This window comes from Penicillium hordei, assembly GCF_028827395.1.
Source record: "Penicillium hordei strain IBT 12815 chromosome Unknown utg000003l_segment0_segment0, whole genome shotgun sequence".
Lineage (NCBI taxonomy): Eukaryota > Fungi > Ascomycota > Eurotiomycetes > Eurotiales > Aspergillaceae > Penicillium > Penicillium hordei.
Window position 1 is genome coordinate 1,768,376 of NW_026623144.1, and position 23,187 is coordinate 1,791,562.

At 50.4% G+C, this 23,187-nt stretch overlaps 11 protein-coding genes across 11 annotated transcripts; 6 read left to right on the top strand and 5 right to left on the bottom strand.

Moving 5' to 3' along the window:
* Positions 1 to 110: 110 nt before the first annotated feature.
* Positions 111 to 1,334, bottom strand: N7537_005909 (ATG3/ATG10 family protein; the record flags this gene model as incomplete). Its single annotated transcript, XM_056896966.1, has 2 exons — positions 111 to 710; positions 784 to 1,334. 2 exons carry the CDS (start codon positions 1,332 to 1,334, stop codon positions 170 to 172), a joined length of 1,092 nt encoding a protein of 363 aa, XP_056752751.1. The 3' UTR covers positions 111 to 169.
* A 585-nt stretch (positions 1,335 to 1,919) lies between these two features.
* On the top strand, positions 1,920 to 2,414 carry N7537_005910 (uncharacterized protein; the record flags this gene model as incomplete). Its single annotated transcript, XM_056896967.1, has 3 exons — positions 1,920 to 1,935; positions 2,025 to 2,215; positions 2,292 to 2,414. 3 exons carry the CDS (start codon positions 1,920 to 1,922, stop codon positions 2,412 to 2,414), a joined length of 330 nt encoding a protein of 109 aa, XP_056752752.1.
* A 435-nt stretch (positions 2,415 to 2,849) lies between these two features.
* On the bottom strand, positions 2,850 to 3,803 carry N7537_005911 (putative cyclin; the record flags this gene model as incomplete). Its single annotated transcript, XM_056896968.1, has 2 exons — positions 2,850 to 3,494; positions 3,555 to 3,803. 2 exons carry the CDS (start codon positions 3,801 to 3,803, stop codon positions 2,850 to 2,852), a joined length of 894 nt encoding a protein of 297 aa, XP_056752753.1.
* A 515-nt stretch (positions 3,804 to 4,318) lies between these two features.
* Positions 4,319 to 5,680, top strand: N7537_005912 (uncharacterized protein; the record flags this gene model as incomplete). Its single annotated transcript, XM_056896969.1, has 1 exon — positions 4,319 to 5,680. The coding sequence occupies one exon, from the start codon at positions 4,319 to 4,321 to the stop codon at positions 5,678 to 5,680; it is 1,362 nt and encodes a 453-aa protein (XP_056752754.1).
* Positions 5,681 to 6,241: 561 nt separating this feature from the next.
* N7537_005913 (translocon subunit SEC61) lies at positions 6,242 to 7,962 on the top strand (the record flags this gene model as incomplete). Its single annotated transcript, XM_056896970.1, has 5 exons — positions 6,242 to 6,251; positions 6,341 to 6,441; positions 6,510 to 6,677; positions 6,748 to 7,823; positions 7,881 to 7,962. The coding sequence occupies 5 exons, from the start codon at positions 6,242 to 6,244 to the stop codon at positions 7,960 to 7,962; spliced, it is 1,437 nt and encodes a 478-aa protein (XP_056752755.1).
* A 524-nt stretch (positions 7,963 to 8,486) lies between these two features.
* On the bottom strand, positions 8,487 to 9,956 carry N7537_005914 (bifunctional ornithine acetyltransferase/N-acetylglutamate synthase; the record flags this gene model as incomplete). Its single annotated transcript, XM_056896971.1, has 2 exons — positions 8,487 to 9,414; positions 9,502 to 9,956. The coding sequence occupies 2 exons, from the start codon at positions 9,954 to 9,956 to the stop codon at positions 8,487 to 8,489; spliced, it is 1,383 nt and encodes a 460-aa protein (XP_056752756.1).
* A 721-nt stretch (positions 9,957 to 10,677) lies between these two features.
* Positions 10,678 to 12,366, top strand: N7537_005915 (origin recognition complex subunit 2; the record flags this gene model as incomplete). The annotated part of the gene is made up of 1 exon (XM_056896972.1): positions 10,678 to 12,366. The coding sequence occupies one exon, from the start codon at positions 10,678 to 10,680 to the stop codon at positions 12,364 to 12,366; it is 1,689 nt and encodes a 562-aa protein (XP_056752757.1).
* Positions 12,367 to 12,562: 196 nt separating this feature from the next.
* On the bottom strand, positions 12,563 to 13,199 carry N7537_005916 (uncharacterized protein; the record flags this gene model as incomplete). Its single annotated transcript, XM_056896973.1, has 2 exons — positions 12,563 to 12,715; positions 12,843 to 13,199. The coding sequence occupies 2 exons, from the start codon at positions 13,197 to 13,199 to the stop codon at positions 12,563 to 12,565; spliced, it is 510 nt and encodes a 169-aa protein (XP_056752758.1).
* Positions 13,200 to 14,132: 933 nt separating this feature from the next.
* Positions 14,133 to 15,240, top strand: N7537_005917 (pyridoxal 5'-phosphate synthase subunit PdxS; the record flags this gene model as incomplete). The annotated part of the gene is made up of 3 exons (XM_056896974.1): positions 14,133 to 14,237; positions 14,303 to 14,485; positions 14,611 to 15,240. The coding sequence occupies 3 exons, from the start codon at positions 14,133 to 14,135 to the stop codon at positions 15,238 to 15,240; spliced, it is 918 nt and encodes a 305-aa protein (XP_056752759.1).
* Positions 15,241 to 16,557: 1,317 nt separating this feature from the next.
* Positions 16,558 to 19,842, bottom strand: N7537_005918 (putative importin 13; the record flags this gene model as incomplete). The annotated part of the gene is made up of 4 exons (XM_056896975.1): positions 16,558 to 18,882; positions 18,954 to 19,455; positions 19,536 to 19,729; positions 19,780 to 19,842. 4 exons carry the CDS (start codon positions 19,840 to 19,842, stop codon positions 16,558 to 16,560), a joined length of 3,084 nt encoding a protein of 1,027 aa, XP_056752760.1.
* A 591-nt stretch (positions 19,843 to 20,433) lies between these two features.
* Positions 20,434 to 23,001, top strand: ampp (aminopeptidase P). Its single transcript, XM_056896976.1, has 11 exons — positions 20,434 to 20,454; positions 20,528 to 20,721; positions 20,790 to 20,849; positions 20,908 to 21,073; positions 21,129 to 21,190; positions 21,245 to 21,466; positions 21,520 to 21,565; positions 21,622 to 22,453; positions 22,505 to 22,589; positions 22,642 to 22,686; positions 22,743 to 23,001. Exons 2-11 carry the CDS (start codon positions 20,541 to 20,543, stop codon positions 22,988 to 22,990), a joined length of 1,947 nt encoding a protein of 648 aa, XP_056752761.1. The 5' UTR covers positions 20,434 to 20,454; positions 20,528 to 20,540; the 3' UTR covers positions 22,991 to 23,001.
* The last annotated feature ends 186 nt before the right edge of the window (positions 23,002 to 23,187 follow it).

Sequence of the window (23,187 nt, forward strand, 5' to 3'; positions counted from 1 at the left end):
CCGTACTCCCATAAGCAGATTAACGCCAAACTCATGTCATGTCGTGCATATCACATCTCGAAAATCAAGAGCAAGGGAGTAGGTCGCCAGATCCCAGCCTTGGTCGAGGCATATAGCTGCCCGGGAAGTTAGGATCGGATAAGACAAGTCTGGATCGAATCCAAAGAGATTATACTCCCATCGTAAAGTCGTGCTCAATGCCCGGCGTCACACTGGCAATGAACTTGAGGAACACAACCAGGTACTGGTCTACTCGGATGGCGACCTGTTCTTCCTCATCATGTTGCAGCATCTCCCACTCGTCCCCGCTAGGTTGTGCGTGGTGGGAGTCCCCGAGGGACAGATTCTTTGTCTCATCCACCAAGCCCTCCAGCCCGCCGCCTGCCCGGAGAACGCGGTTCGCTTCTTCGCGTGATTGCGTTTGCTTGAGCTTGTCGCGGCGGAGCTTGAGTGCGGCATCGGCACGATCCAAAAGTGTCTTCATCACAGAGGCATGGCGACATGGGTGTACACTGGCCATCTTGACACTACCCTCAAACCATGGAAAGTCCTCTAGCGTCACGGTCTTGTCTTTGTAGTCACCGACGATATCCTCCATCATTAGATGTGGCGGAAGCGGTTCAGATGCCGACAAATAGCCGGACAGGTAGAGGCGAGGTGTGCGGTAGAAGTTTGAGTAGGTAATGTAAAGGGTATAAGTGCGGAGAGATCTGGAGCGATAACGAGTCACAGGTTAGAAAAAGGAGATAAAGGTGAAACTGGAGACAGAGAAATGGCACTCACTGTGTTCCTGACTGATCATCTGTCTCTCTGATGATGGCTTCCTCATCATCGTCTTCATCCTCCATATCGGGGATATCATCATCCTCCTCCTGCTCGCCCAGATTCCCGGATTCATCAACGGTTCGCACGTCACGAATCCGAGCTTCTTGTTTATCATGGTCTGCCCCAGCGTCGCGGCCACCGCCAGTCCGCAACCATCCATCCTCTCCACCATCGGCTGCTGTGCCTTCACCGCCATCACCCCCTAAGAGGAAATCCCTCACAATTTCATCCTCCAGGCCTGCATCTCCGGCAAAGTTGTCGTTCAGTCTCCGATGACATGGCACCCCTCGTGTAACCAGGAACTGCTTGCCATCTGGAAGGTAGGATACCCGTTTTGCCGGACTCGATGCGTCGGCCCATGACCATGTGGGGAACTTGTAGACTAGATAATCTCCGGCGAGAACAAACTCCTCTGGAGTGATTTGGCCAGTGTTGCGGAAGGTGGAAGTGCGTGATACTGGGGCCAGGCGGTCCCGCCAAGTTGACAGTGTAGAGTGTAGGATATTCATGGTGTTTCACAGGTCAGTATGAAGAAAGAGATACAAGAGAAGCGGCGGGGGGAGGGTAAATGATAAGCGGTGGAGCACATGATCCGCCCCGCGTGAGCGTCATTTTGAACTGATATGGTTGCACGTGATGGTACCTATGTGATTATATAAGAACGTTATTTTATTCCAAGGTTAGAACCAATACTAGAGATATATATCTTCCACAAGGATTGTCAATCCAAGATGAACTGGCATGGATACTACATTGACATGCTATACCATATGAGAAAAGGACGTGGGTCTTCATTAATAAATTTATAACCGAAGAGCTTTAACCCTCTGAAGTCATAGCCTTCTATTTGGATGCCTAGATGGTTTTAGGCTGAAGAGCTATGTAGGATGTGCAATATGTGCGATATTCCCTAGCGACTAGTGGCTTCTTCCTTACTCCAAACCTTGGAAATAAAGAAAGATCCGACATTGGGAGCCTGTACAAACACACAATTCGTGAACTATTCCAATTCAATGTTCTTCCATTTCTTTTGAAATCTCTATTGATTTCACCAGAGAAAATCTGTATCTTGACCATGTAAAAACTTATGTATCATGTACGAAGAACTAGGTATTTACCTAACAGAGGGAGAGCGAACGCCATACTTATATCTGTCCAATTCCTAGACTAAGACAAATATATTTTTCCCCCCCGTTAAGAACAGTACTTCGAAGCAGGATTATCGTTCGAGAGTCCCATTGTAACTATATATGGAAGCCGTTTCTCAAAGTCATCACCCATCCTTCCATCTTGGATTGTTTCTCTGTTGATTCATTTGTTGGAAATTGGCGGGCGAGGAGGGATGGCGACTGATTTTGGGCACCGGTACAATTGTATCAACAGACATCCTGTGAGTTGAATTTGCGGAATATTCGAAGCCTTCTTAGCGAGATACAAAACTAAAATTTTGTGTCTTTCTTTTTCAGTTTGCCATTAGCGAATGTGGTATGCCCATGCAGCTAGCAAGATGTTCTGAATGTGGAGCGCCTATTGGAGGACACAACCACCAGGCTGTTGAGGGTGTTTCTCGAGCGGAGCATATGGAGTAGGGTGGAAATATCTATGTCATTCAGTTATGATCAGCAATTTAACTAGCTATCTTATCAGTTTGGAATAGCATTCGTACATCTACTTTAACTCTTACGGCCGCAAGAGAGAAAATATGGTATGTCACATATAGGTTCGGCTGGACAGGCCGCGGAACCTGGCGATTGGCCAATGCTGTGGAAACAGCTAATCCTCTGATCGCATATTCGGCCACATCCGCAGAGACGAGGCCGTCATTTGTTGGGTGCTGCTATTCCTTCTGGGTGGAGCAGGGTCTTGCAGGCCATCTGGCGGTTACGCCTTCAGTTGATCGGCAGCATTCCTGTCACTACGCAGTAGATGATTTAGTAGATAGCTTGCTAGCTTCTACCAGAACATCCTTCCCAGTAAACCTTTGATCTTGGAATCGGATGTTCTCGGCAAAGATCGAAGCACATTCATTCACCCTCCTCCATCATTCGCCTCCGCTCAATTTCGGCATCCACTTCATCTACTACCATTGGGATAGCTCTGCTATTCCACCGATTGACCTCTGCTCGCATAAAACCTTCTGTACTTTTCATGCCTACAACCAAAAAGCCCAGCTCTTCACGATCGACATCAAAGACTTCCCACCACTCGCCATCCACAAGCTTGACCTCTTCCTCGCGTGAAGCTAGGTAGATGGCAGCCACAGCCAGGGCACTTGGTTGGTGGGTGACATAAAGAAGCTGCGGTGAGAGCAGCGCCGCATTGAGGTGCTGGATGACCCGTTGAGCCACAGCGGGCTTTGTCACACCCAAAGTTTGAAGGTATGTCAAAGCGATGGTGTGTGGCAGCGCGACATGTGTATCAAAGCCGAGAGTACGGAGGATAACCGTTTCGGTGCGGAGAAGGACTAGCCGGGCGGACTGGTAGCCTCCCTCGGAAAGGATGTACGTTTCGGGAGATGGAGGGGTTTCAGGAGCCCCGCTCTGCCTCACAAACCATAAGGGTGATGCATCTTGCGACAGGAGAAATGTGTAGACATTGAGGACGGAACGTGGAGAGGTTGGTTGGAAGGAAAGCTTAGCCGTCAGGTATAAGGCTGCGGCGGATACATCCTGCTCCGGTTAGTGGATCAGATCAGAATAAATATTTAGAATTCTTGGAGCTGGACTTACCTTGACTGAGTAGATTCGCAAGCTACCCCCGTCAGCGCCAAGCCAAAAACGCGTGAAGATCACGACTGCCTGGGCAATTATATCTTGTGACAGGTGTAGGAGAACCCCGGCAGTTTGAGTGAGCTGGGCGCCCGCACAACGAATGGAGGTTTCGAGGTCAGATGGGACATTGTCGATGGAGGATGAAGATTTGGACAGTTGGTAGGGCGTTGCCAGGGCATTGGATAAATGCTTCAGACTGGGAGCCATGACGCTGGGAGTTTGCAGAAAACGTGCGATGACGCAGATCCTCGTGCAGCTGAAACCATGCACAGCGGGAGCGGCAAAATAGATGATGACGGTATCAAACTCGAAAGAAGTCTAGTGGGAGGCAATGCTAATTTGCTATAATTAATCAGATTGGAAAAGGAAGGTGTGGTGGATCATGGAGGTGGAGAGAGCTCCAGGCCGTTCAGCCACCGCTATTTCCTCCCCAGCCTCTTGTTTTCCTGTCGCCAGTTCTTGTGGTCTCTTTTGGTTTCAAATTCTAAAAAAAATTAAGTCTCAACACTTTGAAACACGAACACTTTATTGAAACTACCTATACCCTTGTTCGTTTGACCTTGAACATATCCCAGGGGTCTCTTGTTTTGTCCTTGATCGGCCTTCATACCTCCCCTGCTACAAATCACCCCCCAGGTTGCACATCAACGCCACATTGGGCCTGAACCGACGTGGCATTTCCATCCTGTCTGCTTTGTTCTGTCGAAATAACCCCTCAGAACATGTCTCCCGATCTCTCTCATGCACCTGTCACCCTGCATTCCAATGGCACGCAATCTCACGAGACCATTGCCTTGACGCCCCCAAGATCGGCAATCCATCCAACCTCGCGAAATCACTTGAACAATCCGCCTTCACACCGTCGGGCAAATACTGAATATATTGCAAGACCCCCACTCTTTGAACAAGGTACCAGCGACACGATATCAGGCCCGAAGAATACCACTTGGACGGAAACCTTCCCGAAGAAGAAGCTTGAAGCAAGAGCCAGGGTCTTGTCAGATTGGTTCCAGGGGAAATCAGATCCAGTCGAGTTGGGACTGAAAATGGGTCCCAACGGTTCCTCAGATGTGACCGGATTGAACTCCCGCCCAACTCCAACATCCATGTCACATACAAGGCAGAACTCGACCCCGACGAATCGGTTTTCATTCTTCGGCCTGCGTCGACAACCAAGCAGACCTAACTTCCCGGAACCAGCCGATGATGAGTTTTTGAACCTGGACATCACTGCCGCTCTCTCACTACCCGAGACCCATGATACGAACGATGAGGCACTGGATGCCCTACGAGATCATGCCGACAAAGTGCTACGACGCATGCAGGATGCCTATAAGCAGCGCACCTTCGCCATGCACCAAGCATTGGCAGACAAGAACGAAAATCAGCAGGAGCTCGAAGAGACTCGCGCCAGAGTCGATCACCTCAAGATGCAGCTGGACGGCATGGCCGCCAAGGTGCTTGATCAGGAAAAAGCCATGCAGGCCATGGCCGAGGAATTGGAGCAAGAGAGACAACTGCGAAAGACGGAGGAATCCCGCAGTCGCAGTGATACAATGCGTATCGTGCATCCAGATGATGACGTGCCTTCCATGGAGCTCCAAACTCCTCGGCGTGGAGGCAAGCGTGCTAGCCACAGCACCTTCACCAGCGACTCGGGCTTCGAATCCGGTGACGAGAGCGTAGCGGATAGCGTCTTCTCGCATCGTGAGGGCGTCGAGTCTCCCACCTCTATGCTGACAGCACCGTCTCCCAACATGTCGCAGATCGCCCTGTCTACGCCAACGGGCCCGATCCCAACACCTACAATTCAGAAGAATCTGGTCGCGGTCACGAGTGCACCACCGCCCGCCCGCCCATCAGCATATGATCGGGTGTTGAAGGGTCTTGCTTCAACGCGTTTAGGTAGCTCTTTCTCCGGTGGCAACGGCAATGGGTCTAATTGCAACAACTGCTACGGCGTGCCCGCTTCCGAGGCATGGAGTGTCATGGGTGTTCTGCAAGAAGAGAACCGGGGCCTGAAGACACGATTGGGAGAGCTCGAGGTGGTCATTGATGACTGTCTGGGCCTCGTTGGACCTTGACACTAGATTTTATTTTTGGCAATATTATACTCTTTATAGAATGCCAGCATATATTTATGAGAACCAAAGCCGCTGGAATATTTACTTTGGTTTTGGATACCAATATTATTCCCAATAATTACCCCATATGTTGTAGACCCCTAGCTGTCCCGATCGCGTAGTTAGTACCGTGGCCTCTGGAGTGTGGGGATAGCTTGGAGCCCTGTTCTGAGGGTGCAACAACACATCGTACTTGGAAGAATAGCAGGAAAAAGAAAGTGCTGGAGAATTAAATTGAAGCTCAGATTAGTGCAATTATCTCCAAGTATCCCATTACTTATTTGGTTGAGTCACCAAGTTGGTTGTTGCGGCGAAGACCAAGTGGCCTTAATTAGCGCGGAAGCGAAAAGTGGCCAGCGAACCTCTTCTGTCTTCTTCTTCCCTCCTCCCCCCATCTTCCCGACAACTTCACCTTTCTCCTTTTGTTTTATTTTCTCTTAATATTTCACTTCCATTCCTTTAGCTGGTTTTCGACTCCAGCTTTCTTTTCTTCTTTAACGGATTGGGAGGAAGATAGCCACCATGAGCGGCCGTGAGTCCCCGAATCGTCTGGCACGCGGTCGCGACAATCCGTCTCGAATCGGCCTCAATTGATCGTCAAATGCTGATGGAGGAATATAGTACGCTTCCTTGACTTGATCAAGCCCTTTACGCCCCTCCTCCCGGAGGTGGCAGCTCCTGAGACTAAGGTGCCCTTCAACCAGAAGTTGATGTGGACTGGTGTATGTCGCCCTAAATCCACACTTTCCGTGCAAGGTCGACTTGGGATCCTAATATAATTACGTTATAGTTGACTTTGATGATCTTCCTGGTCATGAGTCAGATGCCTCTTTACGGCATTGTCTCCTCCGACACTTCGGACCCCCTGTACTGGCTCCGGATGATGCTGGCTAGTAACCGGGGTACTCTGATGGAGCTGGGTATCACCCCTATTATCTCCTCTGGCATGGTCTTCCAGGTATGCAATTCCAAAGCATTCCCCTCTCATGTTTCGCGGTCATTTTACTGATATTTCTCTCGTTCTTCAGCTCCTTGCCGGTACCCACCTCATCGATGTCAACCTCGACTTGAAGACCGACCGCGAGCTCTACCAGACCGCTCAGAAGCTCTTCGCTATCATTCTCTCCTTCGGCCAGGCCTGTGTTTACGTCCTGACTGGTCTCTACGGCCAGCCCAGTGACCTCGGTGCCGGTATCTGTGTTCTCCTGATTGTCCAGCTGGTTGTGGCTGGTCTTGTTGTTATTCTGCTCGACGAGCTCCTCCAGAAGGGCTACGGCCTCGGCAGCGGTATCTCCCTGTTCATTGCCACCAACATTTGCGAGTCGATTGTCTGGAAGGCGTTCTCCCCCACGACCATCAACACCGGCCGTGGCCCCGAGTTCGAGGGTGCTATTATCGCTCTGTTCCACCTTCTCCTGACCTGGCCCGATAAGCAGCGCGCCCTATACGAGGCGTTCTACCGCCAGAACCTGCCCAACGTCATGAACCTCCTGGCTACTCTTCTTGTTTTCGCCGCTGTCATCTACCTGCAGGGCTTCCGTGTTGAGATCCCCGTCAAGTCTTCCCGCCAGCGTGGTATGCGCGGCTCGTACCCCGTCCGCCTCTTCTACACCTCCAACATGCCCATCATGCTCCAGTCTGCTCTCTGCTCCAACATCTTCCTTATCAGTCAGATGCTGTACTCGCGCTTCTCAGAGAACATCCTGGTCCAGCTTCTCGGAGTTTGGGAGCCCCGTGAGGGATCTGCTCAGCTTTACGCCGCCTCCGGCATTGCTTACTACATGTCCCCTCCTCTCAACTTCAAGGAGGCTCTTCTCGACCCTATCCACACTGCTATCTACATCACCTTCATGCTTGTTGCCTGCGCCCTCTTCTCCAAGACCTGGATTGAGGTTTCCGGCTCCGCTCCCCGTGACGTTGCCAAGCAGCTCAAGGACCAGGGCCTTGTCATGTCTGGTCACCGTGAGCAGAGCATGTACAAGGAGCTGAAGCGTGTTATCCCCACTGCCGCTGCTTTCGGTGGTGCCTGCATTGGTGGTCTGTCCGTCGCCTCCGACCTTATGGGTGCCCTCGGCAGCGGTACTGGTATTCTTCTTGCCGTCACGTAAGTTACTCCGTTGATAATTCAATTCCGTCCATGTCTGCTAACAGATCAAAACAGCATCATCTACGGCTACTTCGAAATTGCCGCCCGTGAGGGTGACATTGGCGCAGGCCTCAAGGGTCTCGTCCCCGGCAGCTAAACGAGACTGCCCGTATTTTCACGAGCAGCATGACATAGGATCACACCGGTCCTTTGCAACCTCTCTGTTTACTTTCTGTCTTTTTTTTTTTCCTGTCCGCTCTACGTTATACTTTTTGGGTGAATGGATCGGCGCCGTCTGTTTGGTTAAATTGGAACTATACCGATTGATATTCAGTCGTGCAGGTTGATCAACCTGCCGATGAACGTCCCGAGGTCCCCTCTTGGGGAGCCTCTGCACGTCGACACAACCGTGTCAACGTCCTATGTCCATGTGTAAAGGCATATGGGTCTAATCTCACTCGATAGACGGTGCTCAGCGATGAAAAGTTCCCTGTTTAGGGTCTTGTAACCATATGTGTCTAGAAAAACTAAAATCATATATTCAACTTGCCATGATCCTCAACCTGATTCATAGTAATAGTGACTCTTCGTACCTACAGACATCCTTGCTCCGAAAGTCCTTGAATGCCGAAATAACTCCCTCGATTCATCATTCCACTAACGATCCTACAATAATATCTTTCAAGTCCGGTAATCACCGTTGATAGTCACATACTCGTGACTGAAATCACAGAACCAGTAAACAGCATCCTCACCACCACACCCAGCAGCGCCCTGCTCACCACCACCAAGGTCAACCTCGATCTCAAGATCCTCATTCTGCAAAATAGTACTAGCCCGCTTCTCATCCACAGTCTCAGGTTCACCATTAACCAACAACTTCAAAACCTCACTGCCGTCAACCGGACGGAAGCTAACAGAAGTGCGCTCAGGAACAACAGTACCCTCCGCAACACCCTGCGTATAACCCACGGCACAAAGAATTCGGCCCCAGTTGGCATCCTTGCCATAAAGAGCCGTCTTGACCAACGGTGAGCGGGCAATCGTCGAAGCAATCTGTCGCCCAGACTCATAATCCGGCGAGTTACGCACGCGCACAGTAACAAACTTAGTAGCGCCCTCTCCGTCCCGCACAACCAGCTGCGACAGCTCCTGCGCGAAATCAGTTACAACACCCTGGAGCGCGGTGTAGTCGGCACTGGCAGACACGGCTGGCGCGCGCACAGTCTCGCCGCCTGCGGCACCATTCGCCAGCACTGCGATCGTGTCGTTCGTGCTCGTGTCGCCGTCAATGGAGATTGAGTTGAAGGATCGCGACACGGCGTGTTTCAAGATCGATTGCAGCGCCGCGGGCTCAACAGCGGCATCAGTGCAGAGGACACCGAGCAGAGTCGCCATGTTCGGGTGGATCATGCCGGCGCCTTTGGTCATGCCTGCGAGGCTGTAGGTGCGGTCTGGGGAGGAGGGGAGGGTGAAGGTGCGCGAGAGGAGCTTGGGGAAGGTGTCTGTTGTGCAGATTGCGCGGGCTGTGGTGAGCCATGCTTCGTGTGTGGAGGCGAGGGTTGAGTGCGCTGTTGGGATGCGGTCGAGGATCTTAGAGATCGGGAGGCTAGTGAGTGGTTTCTTAGTTAGTAATGGGGATTTTTTTGGGGGTGGGCTATGCAATTGATAGAGGATAGTCCATGGGTGCACTTACCGCTGTCCAATGACGCCGGTGCTCATCACTAGCGAGCTGTCGTTCTCGACACCGCTGCACTCATCCACCTTTCTTCCCATCTGCACTGCGTCCTCTAGACCACCCTTGCCGGTGACGGCATTGGCGCAGCCTGAGTTAATCACGACGGCACGGATACCATTGCCCTTGCGGCTTTGCAGTGTCTTCCTGCTGACTTGCACTGGCGCAGCCTGGAACTTGTTGGTTGTGAATACTGCGGCGGCCGAGCATGGCGTTTCGGAGGCGATCAATGCCAGATCCGGGAAGCGGGTGTTGGAGGCCTTGACGCCCACATGGGTGCCGGATACCTGGAAGCCCTGGGGGTAGGTGCCGGTCGTGGGGATGTAGCGCTGTTTGGAGGCCGGAACGGCCATGTCCAACGGTGCGGAGTAGCATCGCACTTGGCCTTTGAGCATGCGAGCGAGGGAGGTGGCCATAGTGGCAGATTGGGTAGTTGGAACCATATGTGAGTCTTGTCTGTATTGCTAGACTTGCTACACACCAGCTGTTTATAAGGGTGGTGCTCTAGTGAGTCAAATCCGGTTTGAGTCAAAGGGAAAAAAGTAGCCGATCTCGGGAGCTCCCCACACAGCAACTAAGTGCACGGTATGAGCCCACTGTAATTGAGAAGGAGATATCTTGGAAGAATTTGACTTAGCGACTTAGTTTCTACTTGTTTAGTATTACTATTTGAGTACATGTAGAAATCTGGGATTTAGGTTGCACATTTGCACATGACTTGCGCGACTTTCTCAGTCCAGCGTTCTGAAGTAGAAATCAAGCTAGTCTATTACATAGTTAACTGATAACTAGAAAGACCATAGATGACACATACGAGGATAAACTGAGGTAAAATCTCGCCAATTGTGTTGAATTTCAAAGACAGTGGAGTTGATAGTCGCCGTTATACCTTCCGCGGAGTCGGAGAAACCCATCCGCTCCAATTTAATTCCATCAAGCACTTCGAGCCCCAATTAAACCCCAATTAAGCCCTACATTCCAGTGTCAGACCTGCAGCTCCCTGCAAATACGAGATCTCGAATTTATTGACCTCGGAAGCCCCTTGCGTCCCGACCCTGTGCACATTCTCCGGATCTGATGGTACTGTTGCTTCCTTTCCCCTTCGTGTCTACGTGACTGTAATCTGACTAGAACGTCATGAAGCGTAAGCTCTCAGACGCCGGCGATCAGCCGCCTGTATCGACCCCAAAGAGAAGACGAACAGCCCTAGAACAATCGAATGGCGCGTTGAACAGCCACGCGCCTAACGGCGCACTCCCGAACGGCGATGCCTCCTACGAGCTTCCTCCACCAGGACAGGGTCAATCAACACCTAAAAAGGCCAACGGTGTCTCCGCGACTCCATTACAACAGTCTGGGCTGAAAACGCCCACCCACAAATCCAAGGCTCGTGGCTTGTTTGCTACGCCTACCAAGCCCAAGTCCGCAACCGCAGCGACCCCATCCCGAGTTAAGAATGCAGACCGGTCTGCGCGGAAGAAGAGCGCACGTGTGCTATTCGAGCAGGATGAAGATGCAGCTTGGGATGGATCGGAACGACTAGCGGAAGAAATCTTACATGGCGATGAGCCAGATACGGAGAAAGCGGGTCAGCCTCTGGCGGAGAGCATAGAACCTGAAGACGCAGAAGAGGCCCCTGAAAAGGGAGCCAAACAACCAAAGCGTCGGGCAGGACGACCGAAAGGTGCGAGAAATAAGCGCTCCCCGACACCGGAAGGCGAGCTCCCTGCACACGAACGATACTTCTTCCAGAACCGCGCCGGTCCTGTCAAGACATCAAATGCAACCCTCAACAAAGTCCCACTGTTAACACATGAGGAATATTTCGAGAAACTTGGACAATATGAAGATCCGTGTAAGGAAGAGAAGGAATACCTGCAATCCTTGCACCACCGATCTTTCCCCCAGTGGGCATTCGAGTTCGATGAAGGGTTCAACATCTGTCTATTTGGCTACGGCTCCAAGCGCAAGCTAATGGATGAATTCGCGGAGTGGATTTATAACCACCGCTTGTCAGTCACTACCACTCCAATCATTGTAATGGTCAATGGTTACACCCCAGGCATCTCCATCCGATCAATATTCGCCACGATTGTCACAGCGGTAATGGGGGACGATGCGCCATCCAAGCTTGGTGCACAGCCAACAGAGGTCCTCGAGTTACTACAATCTGCGCTCAAGTCGCACGAAGAGCCCGTTACGGTTTTGATCAACTCTATTGATGCCCCGCCTCTCCGCCGCGCAGCCAACCAAGCGCTCCTTGCCCGTCTGGCTGCAACACCGCGTATCCGTCTCCTGGTCACAGCGGATACCCCCAACTTCCCGGTCATGTGGGATATCAGTCTGCGTGATCAGCTCAATTTCGTCTTCCATGATTGCACAACCTTCCTACCGTTCTCGGCGGAGGCGGACGTCGTCGAGGAGGTCAATACTCTTCTTGGACGCAAGGGCCGCCGTGTCGGTGGGAAAGATGGGGTGGGCTTTGTGCTCAAGAGTCTTCCCGAGAATGCACGCAATCTGTACCGTCTCCTGCTGACAGAACTCATCACTCTACTGGACGACGGCCACCAGTCAGACGACGAAGGTGAGGCAGAGGGCGGCGGCAAAGCTGGCGATGAAACTGGCATCGAGTTCCGTCTGCTTTACCAGAAGGCAACGGAAGAGTTTGTCGCTTCTTCGGAAATGATGTTCCGTACTCTGCTGAAGGAGTTCCACGACCACCAGATGATCACTTCGCGCATGGATGCAAGCGGGATGGAGATACTGGGTGTGCCACTGTCCCGCGATGAAATGGAGGGCGTGCTGGAGGATCTGGTGCTGGGGTAGCGTAGATTCCTCCCCGTATTTGGTGTGGAATAGATCAAGACTCATGATACCCTGTACGAATGAACATTTTACCAATTCTAATCTGGGCGTCCAACGACCCAAACTGCGTCCTTGTCAATTGGCGAAGTCCAACTTGACATTGTTCGAGAGTATGTACAAGTAGCGTTAGGTATCCGTCTTACCGAACAAGTGAAGTCTAGAAATTCGCAAATGCCGCCATCGCCATCATAACACCGAAACTCATCTTGAACGGCCGTTTCTCAGTCATAGCGCGGCGCAAGTCAACGCGCTTAACATATTTCTGAATCCGGTTGATTGGAAGAATATTGTACCCTTTGGATGCAGCGAACTATGGTTCAGAAGAAGTATCAGCATACCGTCACAAGTATATTCATCTGTAACCCACAATCTCGGACAGCGGAACCCTCAACAAAGCCAACGGAAAGGCCAAGTCTACGGCAAGAGCTTATACATACCTCAACAAGAACAACCCCCATGCCCAAAATAACAACCAAAGCCTTTGAAAATGCTCTCAACCCAACACCAGCAACAAGCCCCAATACACTCCCCAAACTAACCTGGCGCATAGTCTCCGCATTCAACAGCCCAGTCCGCTTCGGACGAACCTGTTTCTGCCCCGCAGATTCGGCAGGGTTAAGCGCCCAATCTGAATCTTTGTTGAAGGATTGCTGGGGCACGGCGTACTGGCATTGCATTGGGGCGGCGCGGAAGGGTGACAGGGGGTGCATGGTTGCGGCGGAGAGACCGATCCCAATGCCTAGACCCAGGCGGAGGAGGGTGGCGGGTTGGTGGGTGAATAATCTAAAGGACATTGTGTCTGTTTTGCTTGTCTCCCTTGCAATTGAGGGAGTTGGAGAGTCAGATTTGGTGGAGATGAGCTCCCTCGGCCGATAAGTGCCATGTGACGTCATATATCGCTGAGCCCGTCCATGGATAGATCTGAAGGATTAAGGCTCTTTTCGAAGTTTGATGGTTTTTCTTATATCAGAGTCTAACTTAAACTTGTTAGGTTTTATATTAGTAAACTATGTGTCTTGAGACTATTGGGAAATGTATAGGTATCTGGGGAAGTGTATAATGCTAAATTAATAGAGACATGTAGCAATGTAAATAGTTAGCATCTCACTAGTTAACTATGGGCCCATCATAACATGTATGATACTGAAGCTCATATGTAGGTACTTAGTTACACGGGTGCTTATAGCTTAACATATAGTCACCGTGCTATACAAAGAAAGCAACTCACTTGCCAGAATAGGATAAAGTGTAATGTGATGAGTCACTTCCAAAATTGGATCCTTACCCATCTGGGCAGGTGTCCCCAAGTCCACACACAGTACGGAGTATATGTAACTATCATGTATCATGTATCTACAAAGTAGGTAATCTATCTCGCCTACTGAATTAGGCAGTCACGTTAATGCCAAGAGCCAAGCATGCAATGTAATAACGTGACTAACAGGAAATCTCTGGGGTCAAACCATAGAGAGCAGGCGGTAGGCTATCCCTCACCGGGAAGGGTATCCTCGGAAACGAAAAGGTTGTTTTCCAGGGATCTTCGCTGGCGAGGGGCGCTCTGAGTCTGATTGGCCTGAGGCAAGTAACTTTGGGGAAAAAGTGTATTTCCTATTGACTCACCTTACGTTCCTTCTCTTCTTTATTCTTTTATTCTTTTATTCTTCCTATTCACTTCTATTCTCTTTTACTCTTGTCCATATTCCCTTCTTTATTTTAGCAAATTCACAATGGCTGCCCCAAACGGAACCACCGGCAATGACTTCACCGTCAAGGCCGGCCTCGCCCAGATGCTGAAGGGTGGCGTTATCATGGACGTCGTGAACGCCGAGCAGGTATGATCTCTTTGTCGAGGAATTGATACTATCTAGCATATCAAACTAACAGATTCCTCCACCAGGCCCGCATCGCTGAAGAAGCTGGTGCTGCTGCCGTCATGGCCCTTGAGCGTGTCCCCGCTGATATCCGTGTTGAGGGTGGCGTCGCGCGCATGTCCGACCCCAGCATGATCAAGGAGATTATGGAAGCCGTGACCATCCCCGTCATGGCCAAGGCCCGTATCGGACACTTCGTTGAATGCCAGGTATGTGACAATTATCTCCATTGCGGGGGAGGGGTAGACAGCTTAACGGGAAGAAACGGAGATCTCCTGGTGGTGGGGGTGGCAAACTACAAGTAACAATGATACTAACAATCACCGGTCTATAGATCCTGGAAGCCATTGGCGTTGACTACATCGACGAATCCGAGGTCCTCACCCCCGCCGACGATGTCTACCATGTCACCAAGCACGGCTACAAGGTCCCCTTCGTCTGCGGTTGCCGTAACCTCGGTGAGGCCCTGCGCCGCATCTCCGAAGGCGCCGCTATGATCCGCACTAAGGGTGAGGCTGGCACCGGTGATGTCGTCGAGGCCGTTAAGCACATGCGCACTGTCAATGCGCAGATCAGCCGTGCCCGTGGTATCCTCCTCGCTAGCCAGGACGCCGAGCCTGAGCTCCGCGCGTTCGCCCGTGAGATCGAGGCTCCTTACGAGCTTGTTCGCCAGGCTGCTGAACTCGGTCGTTTGCCCGTTGTTAACTTCGCTGCTGGTGGTGTTGCCACCCCTGCCGATGCTGCCCTTATGATGCAGCTGGGCTGCGATGGTGTCTTTGTTGGCTCTGGCATTTTCAAGTCTGGTGATGCTAAGAAGCGTGCCCGTGCTATTGTCCAGGCTGTTACTCACTTCAAGGACCCCAAGATGCTTGCTGAGGTCAGCCAGGGTCTCGGTGAGGCTATGGTTGGTATCAACGTGAAGCAATTGCCCGAGGCTGATAAGTTGGCTGGCCGTGGCTGGTAGATATGCTTTTGTGTCAGTCGTTTCAGCCTTGATTATTGTGTCCTAAAAATTTCTTGTACATGAGCCATGAGTAGATGTCTAACGTGACATATACATTATACGATTTGATACATTTGTCATTTTAAACCCAATCATTGCATGTAAACTAGAAAAAGGAGCCATAGGGTGCTACGTTACACAGAATTTCAACCGTTTGGAAGATTCCAAGGTTATTACCTTAGCGCAAGAATACGATGTCCTGCATAACACAAGATTAAACTAATTCGCGCTCTGGCACTTAATAGGCTACCAGTACCGAGCCAACCACCGAGAGTTCGGGGGATATTCGTACCGATGGCACGATTGGCGTTTTTAGTCCGCGGGTAAAGATAATAGCCAATCGGAGCTTCGGCTGCCATCCCCATGTCGTGCCGTAGTTTCCGTAGTCTCCGACGGCAGAACGTTAACGGGGAATTACGGAAAGAGTTGGAGGTATTTTATTTATGCTCCCATTCGTGGAAAACACAGGTCGTTATTGTCTGTTCTGCCACTCGATTTTGGTGTATCAGGTGTAAATGCTAGTACTTACAAGAACAGTCAGTTGCTTATGTGGCTTCTGTACTTGAAATTGTAAGCGAGTTGAATATATAGACAGCCCAAGATGGTGCTAACTAGAGGCCTTACAGTTCATATACTACTTCGGCGACTTTTCAGATATTCTTTCGAATGTATTTCTGATGAATATTTCTTCTTCTCGGTGTCATAGCCAGAAGGATGATGATCGACCACAGACTATGAAAGCAAAAACAAAATTCTTATAGAAGTATATTTCCATATACATGCTAGAAGGCCATGTTATTCAGATGGTGTCAAAGAAAGCGAAGGAATTGGAGATGAAGTAGCCTGTGGTCTGTGTACGTTTCACAGATCTTTGGGATAAGGTTAGTGGGTCAATGTCAGCCTAAGTGGGCCGAGATCACGTGGTTTGGGAGCTTGGTCTTGTACTTATTAGACCACAAAGAATAGTCGGTCGCTTATGCAGTATTGTCATGTCTTTTTAGATGTGTGTGAAGGTGGCAAAAGGCACAGACTGTGCAGAGGACATTTTTATGTATAACCTTGGACAGGATTCCTTTTTATATGCACGGCGGCCGAACTGCTCAATAATTTGAAAATTTCTCAATTATGGCGCTTAGATGAATGCAAATAGAAACTCTCAAGTAGGATTAAATCAAGCTGCACCGCGCATGTCATGCAAATAGATATCTAAATGAACACCGAATTTGCAGGACCCATCAACTCCAATCATCAGGTCATGTACCAGCAACGCAAGCTCTATTACTGGGCATAATCGAAATTCATCCCACGGCATTTCAACCAGAAGGACCGCACAAGATCCAGAGACGGTTTCTGACTGCCTCGGGCAATGATTAGGGACTCCAAGAACCGCGACTTGTCTTGCACCGATAATAGTGGCACTTGTTGTCCGGTTGCATCTGTGACCTGGGCGTCCAAAGAGTCGAGCGCAGCCTTCAGAGCCGGGCGCGCCAATGCCATCTTCTTGAAAACAGTGCGCCGCAGAGCGTCGTTCAGAGCGACCAAGTCTGATCTTGCGCATCGGCCAGCAATCTGCTGGATGATTGTGTAACACAGGCGTGGAATAAACTCGTGATGCACTGATTCGAGTATGTTCATTTCTTCCGGAGAGCTGCCGCGGAGATCTATTAATGCAACCCAGAATGCAGATGCAGCTCGAAGAGGAAGTGGCTCAGGTCGTGTCAATGTGTGAAGCGTGAAATGAAGAAGCACAGCGAGGGGAGACTCTGCGCTCAGATTTGACTTCATAGGAGTAAACAATATCGGGTAGTACTTTGGTAAAAGTCGTGTGAGGAAATCAATACCGGAACTGGCGGTCTCTGGATCGTATACATCCGGATTCTGTAGCATCGAGGAAAAGAGCTGGGCTACATGGTCGATGAGCGCCTCGGCCTCACTGCGGATATTCATCGCATGCCGAGCGTGAGATGCCAAAAATGACGAGGCGGTCGCCATGATCACATCTGTCCCGGAGATGCCGAGGGGAAAGCTCTTGATAAAGTCCACTGTCATAGAGGGTGGAAAGACAAAAAGCCCTGCCCGCTCAGTGTAGCCGGCTTTCAAAATGTCGCAGGCCGCTTCAATGATGCTACTATCCACGGGGAAATCGACAATCAGAAGTCTCATGGCCTCCATGATCAGGCGTTGGGCTTCGGCACCTGGTCCGGAGTTCCAGAAAGATGGAGGATACGGGTTTCCTTCCTTTGTAAGCTCGATATCGATAACTTCGTTCTCTGAACGAAGGCCTTTTCCGATACTTGCAATACAGCTTAACACAAGGTGTCCACGTAGACGGCCAAATTCATGAGCAGAACCGGTAACCTCTTCCCGTGCTGTGTTAGCTTCCTGAACAAAGAAGCCGAGAATTCTCTCTAGCGTCTGTACCTTTTCCTGGTCACTAGGCAAGCTCTGTATGATGGTTGCAATTCCTTCCAGGACCTTAGGCATGGTGGAAACAGTTGCCGTCGGCTTGCTTCTGAACTGGTCCAGTTGATCTAAGAATGCGGGAAGATCTGATGTCAAGACGCGAGCACACGATTTTGATAGAGTCAATATCGACCTTGCAGCCGCGTGCGCACACAACTCGAAGTTGAGTGATTCGAACAGGATGTTGAGAACACCCGGAAGTAATGAACTGTGACGCTCAAAGTATGATTCGTACTTTCCGAATGAATCCACCAGGGTCTGACGAGCCTTAAGTGGTATTCCAGTCTCCCCGCCTGCGCAGAGCCTGGCAAAGGCATCGCTGCCAAATATAGCGTCGAGACACTGGTCGGCGTGGCCATTCTCATCTACTGCTTCTGAGAGCTGAGCTATGCAGAACATGGCAGTCTCGAAATTGCGCCAGTCCCGACTTTCCAGGCAGGAAGTGGCGCTTCTCTGGAAGACAGTGACCAGTTCGACACCGAGAACAGGGTATGCTGAAAGCAAGTAATCACATGCCTCATGACGGAAGGCACCGAATTCACTTCGCTCTTCCTCGCCCCAATCTTCCAAATCTTCGGACTTGGGATATAGTAGTTTGCTGGAAAGACCCAAGACTACTTCGGCTAGATGTGACTTTACCAAATCATACCTAGAACTGCCTTGTTCCAGTTGATCAGGAAGACTCTCTGCAATGTCGTTCCAGAACTCCAAGACGCGGGGGGTTCCGAGATCGTCAATGGAAGCATAACCAGGGGTTTTAAAAATCCCGTGGATAAGTGTGAGGATAGCTGCATTTTGTGGAGGCATGGGGTCGCTGAATATATCTAGGTGCAAATGCGAGACATATGCAATCAAGAGATCAACGAACGACATGCTCTCTGTTCCTTCATCTCCACTTCTCACTGCCGCAATGTGGACCGTTACAATTGAATCGGCAAGAATTTCAGAGACGAGCCACAGTGAGTTGTCGTCGAAGGCCCAGCGGCGTGTTTCAAAGGCTTGGGTCAAAACAGAAGCTGCGCTTTCACTCAAGCTAGGTACTCTCAATGTCTCAATGACGGCCTGGCCACATCGCACTGACATGACATTGACATCTTCGGCAGAGGAGCGTTGGCGATTTCCATGAACACCTAACCATGTCTGCAAGGTAGGAGGCAAATCAGCGGTTGCGTTCTTCAGGACGGAGGTACCAAAAACCGAGATAAACTCACCTTCCATGAATTCATGGCTTCAGCCGCTAGTGCCACGTCGACCGCATCATCCCCAGCTGCCTTTGCATGCTGCATGATTTCCCCAAGGACAAATTGAACCAAAAGCAACCCATCCTTGATGTTGTGTATCGCTCGCTGGATAGCAGAGGTATCTCCACTCCCATCTTGGGGTTCAGAGTCCAGTCGGAGGGCCTCCTCAGCGAGTGCAATTGAGAAAAACAAAAGTGCACCCGATCCACTCTTGCTCAACGCTGGCAGTATCCGCTCCTGAAAATCCACCGCTCGTGATTCTTCTTCGGATACGTATCCGCCATGAACGAGGCTTGCAGCCAGCTGCCAAATAGCTTGTTTCCATGGTGTGACAGGGTGCCTAAAAATGGCTACTAAGCTTGAGGCAAGCTTTCTCACAACCATTGCTTGATCGCCATTGGTTACCAAAGCAACAAAGCGATTGATTAGGTGCTGCATGATCTCTGTGGCTGAATCTTGGTTGATTTCATTCCTATTTATATCCTACATTAGCAATAATTCGTCACATACGGATGAGGTGACAGTGGTGCGGATCGGAGAGATCGACCATACCATGAGACATTGATCTTCACTGTAAATGTAAGGGCACCCATGAACCGATGCTGGGCAGAATGTTCGCTCTGGAGAAGTGAATCGGCAATTGCCCATGCATTCTCAGTCTTCTGCAGTTGCTGGAGGCGCGTCTGGATCTCATTAATTCTGGCGGGGTCCCGTTGGTTCGCTGGGTTATAGAGCTCGGTGACTAGCTGGTTCTTTGTTAGCCGTTGGATCTCAGAGGTAGACATGGCACACATACAATATGGGCCTCTGAGACTGACTCTCTGGCCCCAAGACCCTCGTCAGACATCCAGGTTGTCATTTTGTCTCAGCAAGCGCGTGGTTGTGAAAATGGCAAAGAGAAGTGACATATACAAGCACGGGGACTATGACGGGCAGAATCTATTGTTTGCCTCACTTGGCCAATCAGCGCTAAGGCGGTTCCTGGGGCGGTAACTGCGGGGCTCAATTTCTTGCCTCAAGGCACGTGACCTCTTTTGGATGAGCTATAGATATCTTGGAATTCGAATGCGCCCGCGAACGGAATTGATATTCTCCATGGTTATTGACCCAAGAGTTCGAGCTGTAATGGAGTTAGTAAATGTTGCAACGTATTATTTTGTACAGAGAAACGTACTCAATTGCCTTAGACCACTCTGTCAAACCGCTATATTAAACTACAGAGCAACGATATACATCAAAAGCACACATGAAAAAGCTGTTTTGCACATTATAGACTGTGGGAACAGCCAATATTCTAGCCACAACATAAGGGGGGAAATATCTAAACAAGAGACTACCAAAAAGTCATGACACGTGTGGGCCGCGCGTAGCCGCGACTCCGGAGCTCGGAGCTCGCCCTATGGCCAAAAGCCTCTCCATTGGTAAAGGGCCACTTACACGGAGTTCACACGACCTGCGGAATTAGCTTATCGTACGCTTATCTGACACCTTTAATTCCCTCCTTCGCTTAGCTTCTCGAAAGCTAACAGAGGAATCTCTTGAAGACTACCATTGTCCATGCTCCTCTCCCGTCCAATTCGCCTTTGGACATCTTTGCCATCACTAAGGCCCGTCTCCCGTCCAAGATACTTTTCCGTTTTCGGTCCACGCTACACAGTCGATATGGGGCCTGTGGATACCTCTGAACGCCTGTCAAAGCTGAGGCAGTTGATGCAGCAGCACAAGGTCGATGTTTACAGTATGACATCATCTCTGTGTCCCCGTAGGTTGCTTAAACCTCGAGTTGTGCTTACCAGCTTCGTATAGTTGTGCCCTCAGAAGATAGCCACCAGTCCGAGTACATCGCGCCATGTGATGCCCGCCGAGGTCAACGATCGCCCTCCTTCCGTTGGTTTGCCCCGGCCGATAGCTAACATTTCCATAGAATTCATTTCGGGATTCTCTGGCTCAGCCGGTACTGCAATCATCTCCCTGAGCAAAGCTGCACTGTCCACCGATGGACGGTACTTCAACCAAGCCGCGAAACAATTGGATATCAACTGGCAGCTCTTGAAGGGTGGAGTCGAGGGTGTACCCACATGGCAGGAATGGTACGAGATGACAGTTATGCCGAAAGATCTGTACGGGAACTGATCTTGTTGATAGGACCACGGAGGAGGCCCAAGGAGGCAAGGCTGTGGGTGTTGACCCCTCTTTGATCACAGCGTGTGAGTGTTGTTACTTCGGGTGTGGAAGTGCATCGAGGCGCTAATGTTCAATAGCTGGTGCACGGAAGTTGGCAGAGACCCTTAAGAAGAATGGTTCATCCCTCGTAGGGGTCCGGGAGAATTTGGTTGACTTAGTATGGGGCGAGGAACGCCCCGCGCGGCCCAGCGAGAAAGTGCGCGTTCATCCCGAGAAGTATGCCGGCAAGGCGTTCCAAGACAAGGTGGCCGAGCTGCGGAAGGAACTTGAGTCAAAGAAGAAGGCCGGATTCATCATTTGTATGGTCACCTCGCATATATTACACCCCTACAAAGTGACTAATTTATCGCAGCTATGCTCGATGAGATTGCTTGGTTATTCAACCTGAGAGGAACCGAGTAAGAACAGTGTCTTTACCGTGATGCACCATTGCCAATTGACTAACACTAAGCAGTATTCCCTACAACCCCGTGTTCTTCTCTTATGCCGTTATTACGCCTACCACTGCTGAGATCTATGTCGAAGATGACAAGTTGACACCAGAGGTCAAGGCTCACTTTGGGCAAGACGTTGTCGTCAAGCCATATGAATCCATCTTCGCCGACGCTCAAGCGCTCAGCACCAAAAGCCAGTCTGCGGGTGAGAACGCTGCAAAGTTCTTGTTGTCAAACAAGGCTTCTTGGGCTCTCAGCCTTAGCCTTGGTGGCGAAGGACAGGTCGAAGAGACCCGTAGCCCAGTCGCGGATGCAAAGGCTGTTAAGAATGAAGTCGAACTTGAAGGAATGCGGGCTTGTCATATCCGCGATGGTGCTGCGCTGACCGAGTACTTTGCCTGGCTTGAAAACGAACTCGTCAACAAGAAGACTGTCTTGGACGAAGTCGACGGAGCTGACAAGTTGGAACAGATCCGCTCCAAGCATGATCTGTTCGCTGGTCTCTCATTCGATACCATCTCGTCGACTGGGCCCAATGGCGCGGTCATTCACTATAGCCCCGAGAAGGGAAGCTGTGCTATCATTGATCCCAAGGCCATTTATCTCTGCGACTCTGGTTGTCAATACTTGGATGGAACGACCGACACCACGAGAACATTCCACTTCGGCGTTCCTACCGAGTTTGAGAAGCGTGCTTTCACGTTGGTGCTGAAGGGAACTATTGGAATTGACATGGCAGTGTTCCCCAAGGGCACTAGTGGCTTTGCAATTGACGTATTGGCGCGCCAGCACTTGTGGAAGGAAGGCTTGGACTACCTCCATGGAACAGGCCATGGCGTTGGCTCCTACCTGGTGAGTATTCTCATCGATTAGAAACCTCCCAGTTTGTTAATCTCTGTTTAGAATGTTCACGAGGGCCCTATTGGCATCGGGACTCGGGTTCAGTATACCGAGGTCCCCATTGCGGCCGGAAACGTTATTTCGGATGGTTAGTCTCTCTTCCTCTATTTGTCGCAGTCCGAAACTAATCTGTGACATAGAACCTGGATACTACGAGGACGGCAAATTTGGTATTCGAATTGAGAGTGAGTTGTACCACCTGTGACTGCGATTGGAAAAATACTAATACCTCTCTTTGTAGACATTGTCATGGCTCGCGAAGTTAAAACCGCCCACAACTTTGGTGACAAGCAGTGGCTAGGCTTTGAGCATGTTACGATGACCCCTATTGGTCGCAACCTGATTGAGCCGTCTCTTCTGAGCGACGCCGAGCTCAAGTGGGTAAATGACTACCACGCTGAAATCTGGGGGAAGACAGAGCACTTCTTCCAGGAAGACGACCTTACACGCTCGTGGCTCGAGCGCGAGACTCAACCGATCTCCAAATAAGTGGTCTGCGGCGTTGATAGACCGTGATTCATGTCTATGCCTACTCCCACTGCTATTGATCAGAGGCTATTATGTAGAATACAGCCTAGAACATACACCATTCCAATGCTGTATCTAGACATGAACAATTAATAGTGAATCAGAATATCAAATAGCTGTTAGCAAGAAATACAACGACATAACGAACAACATAAACT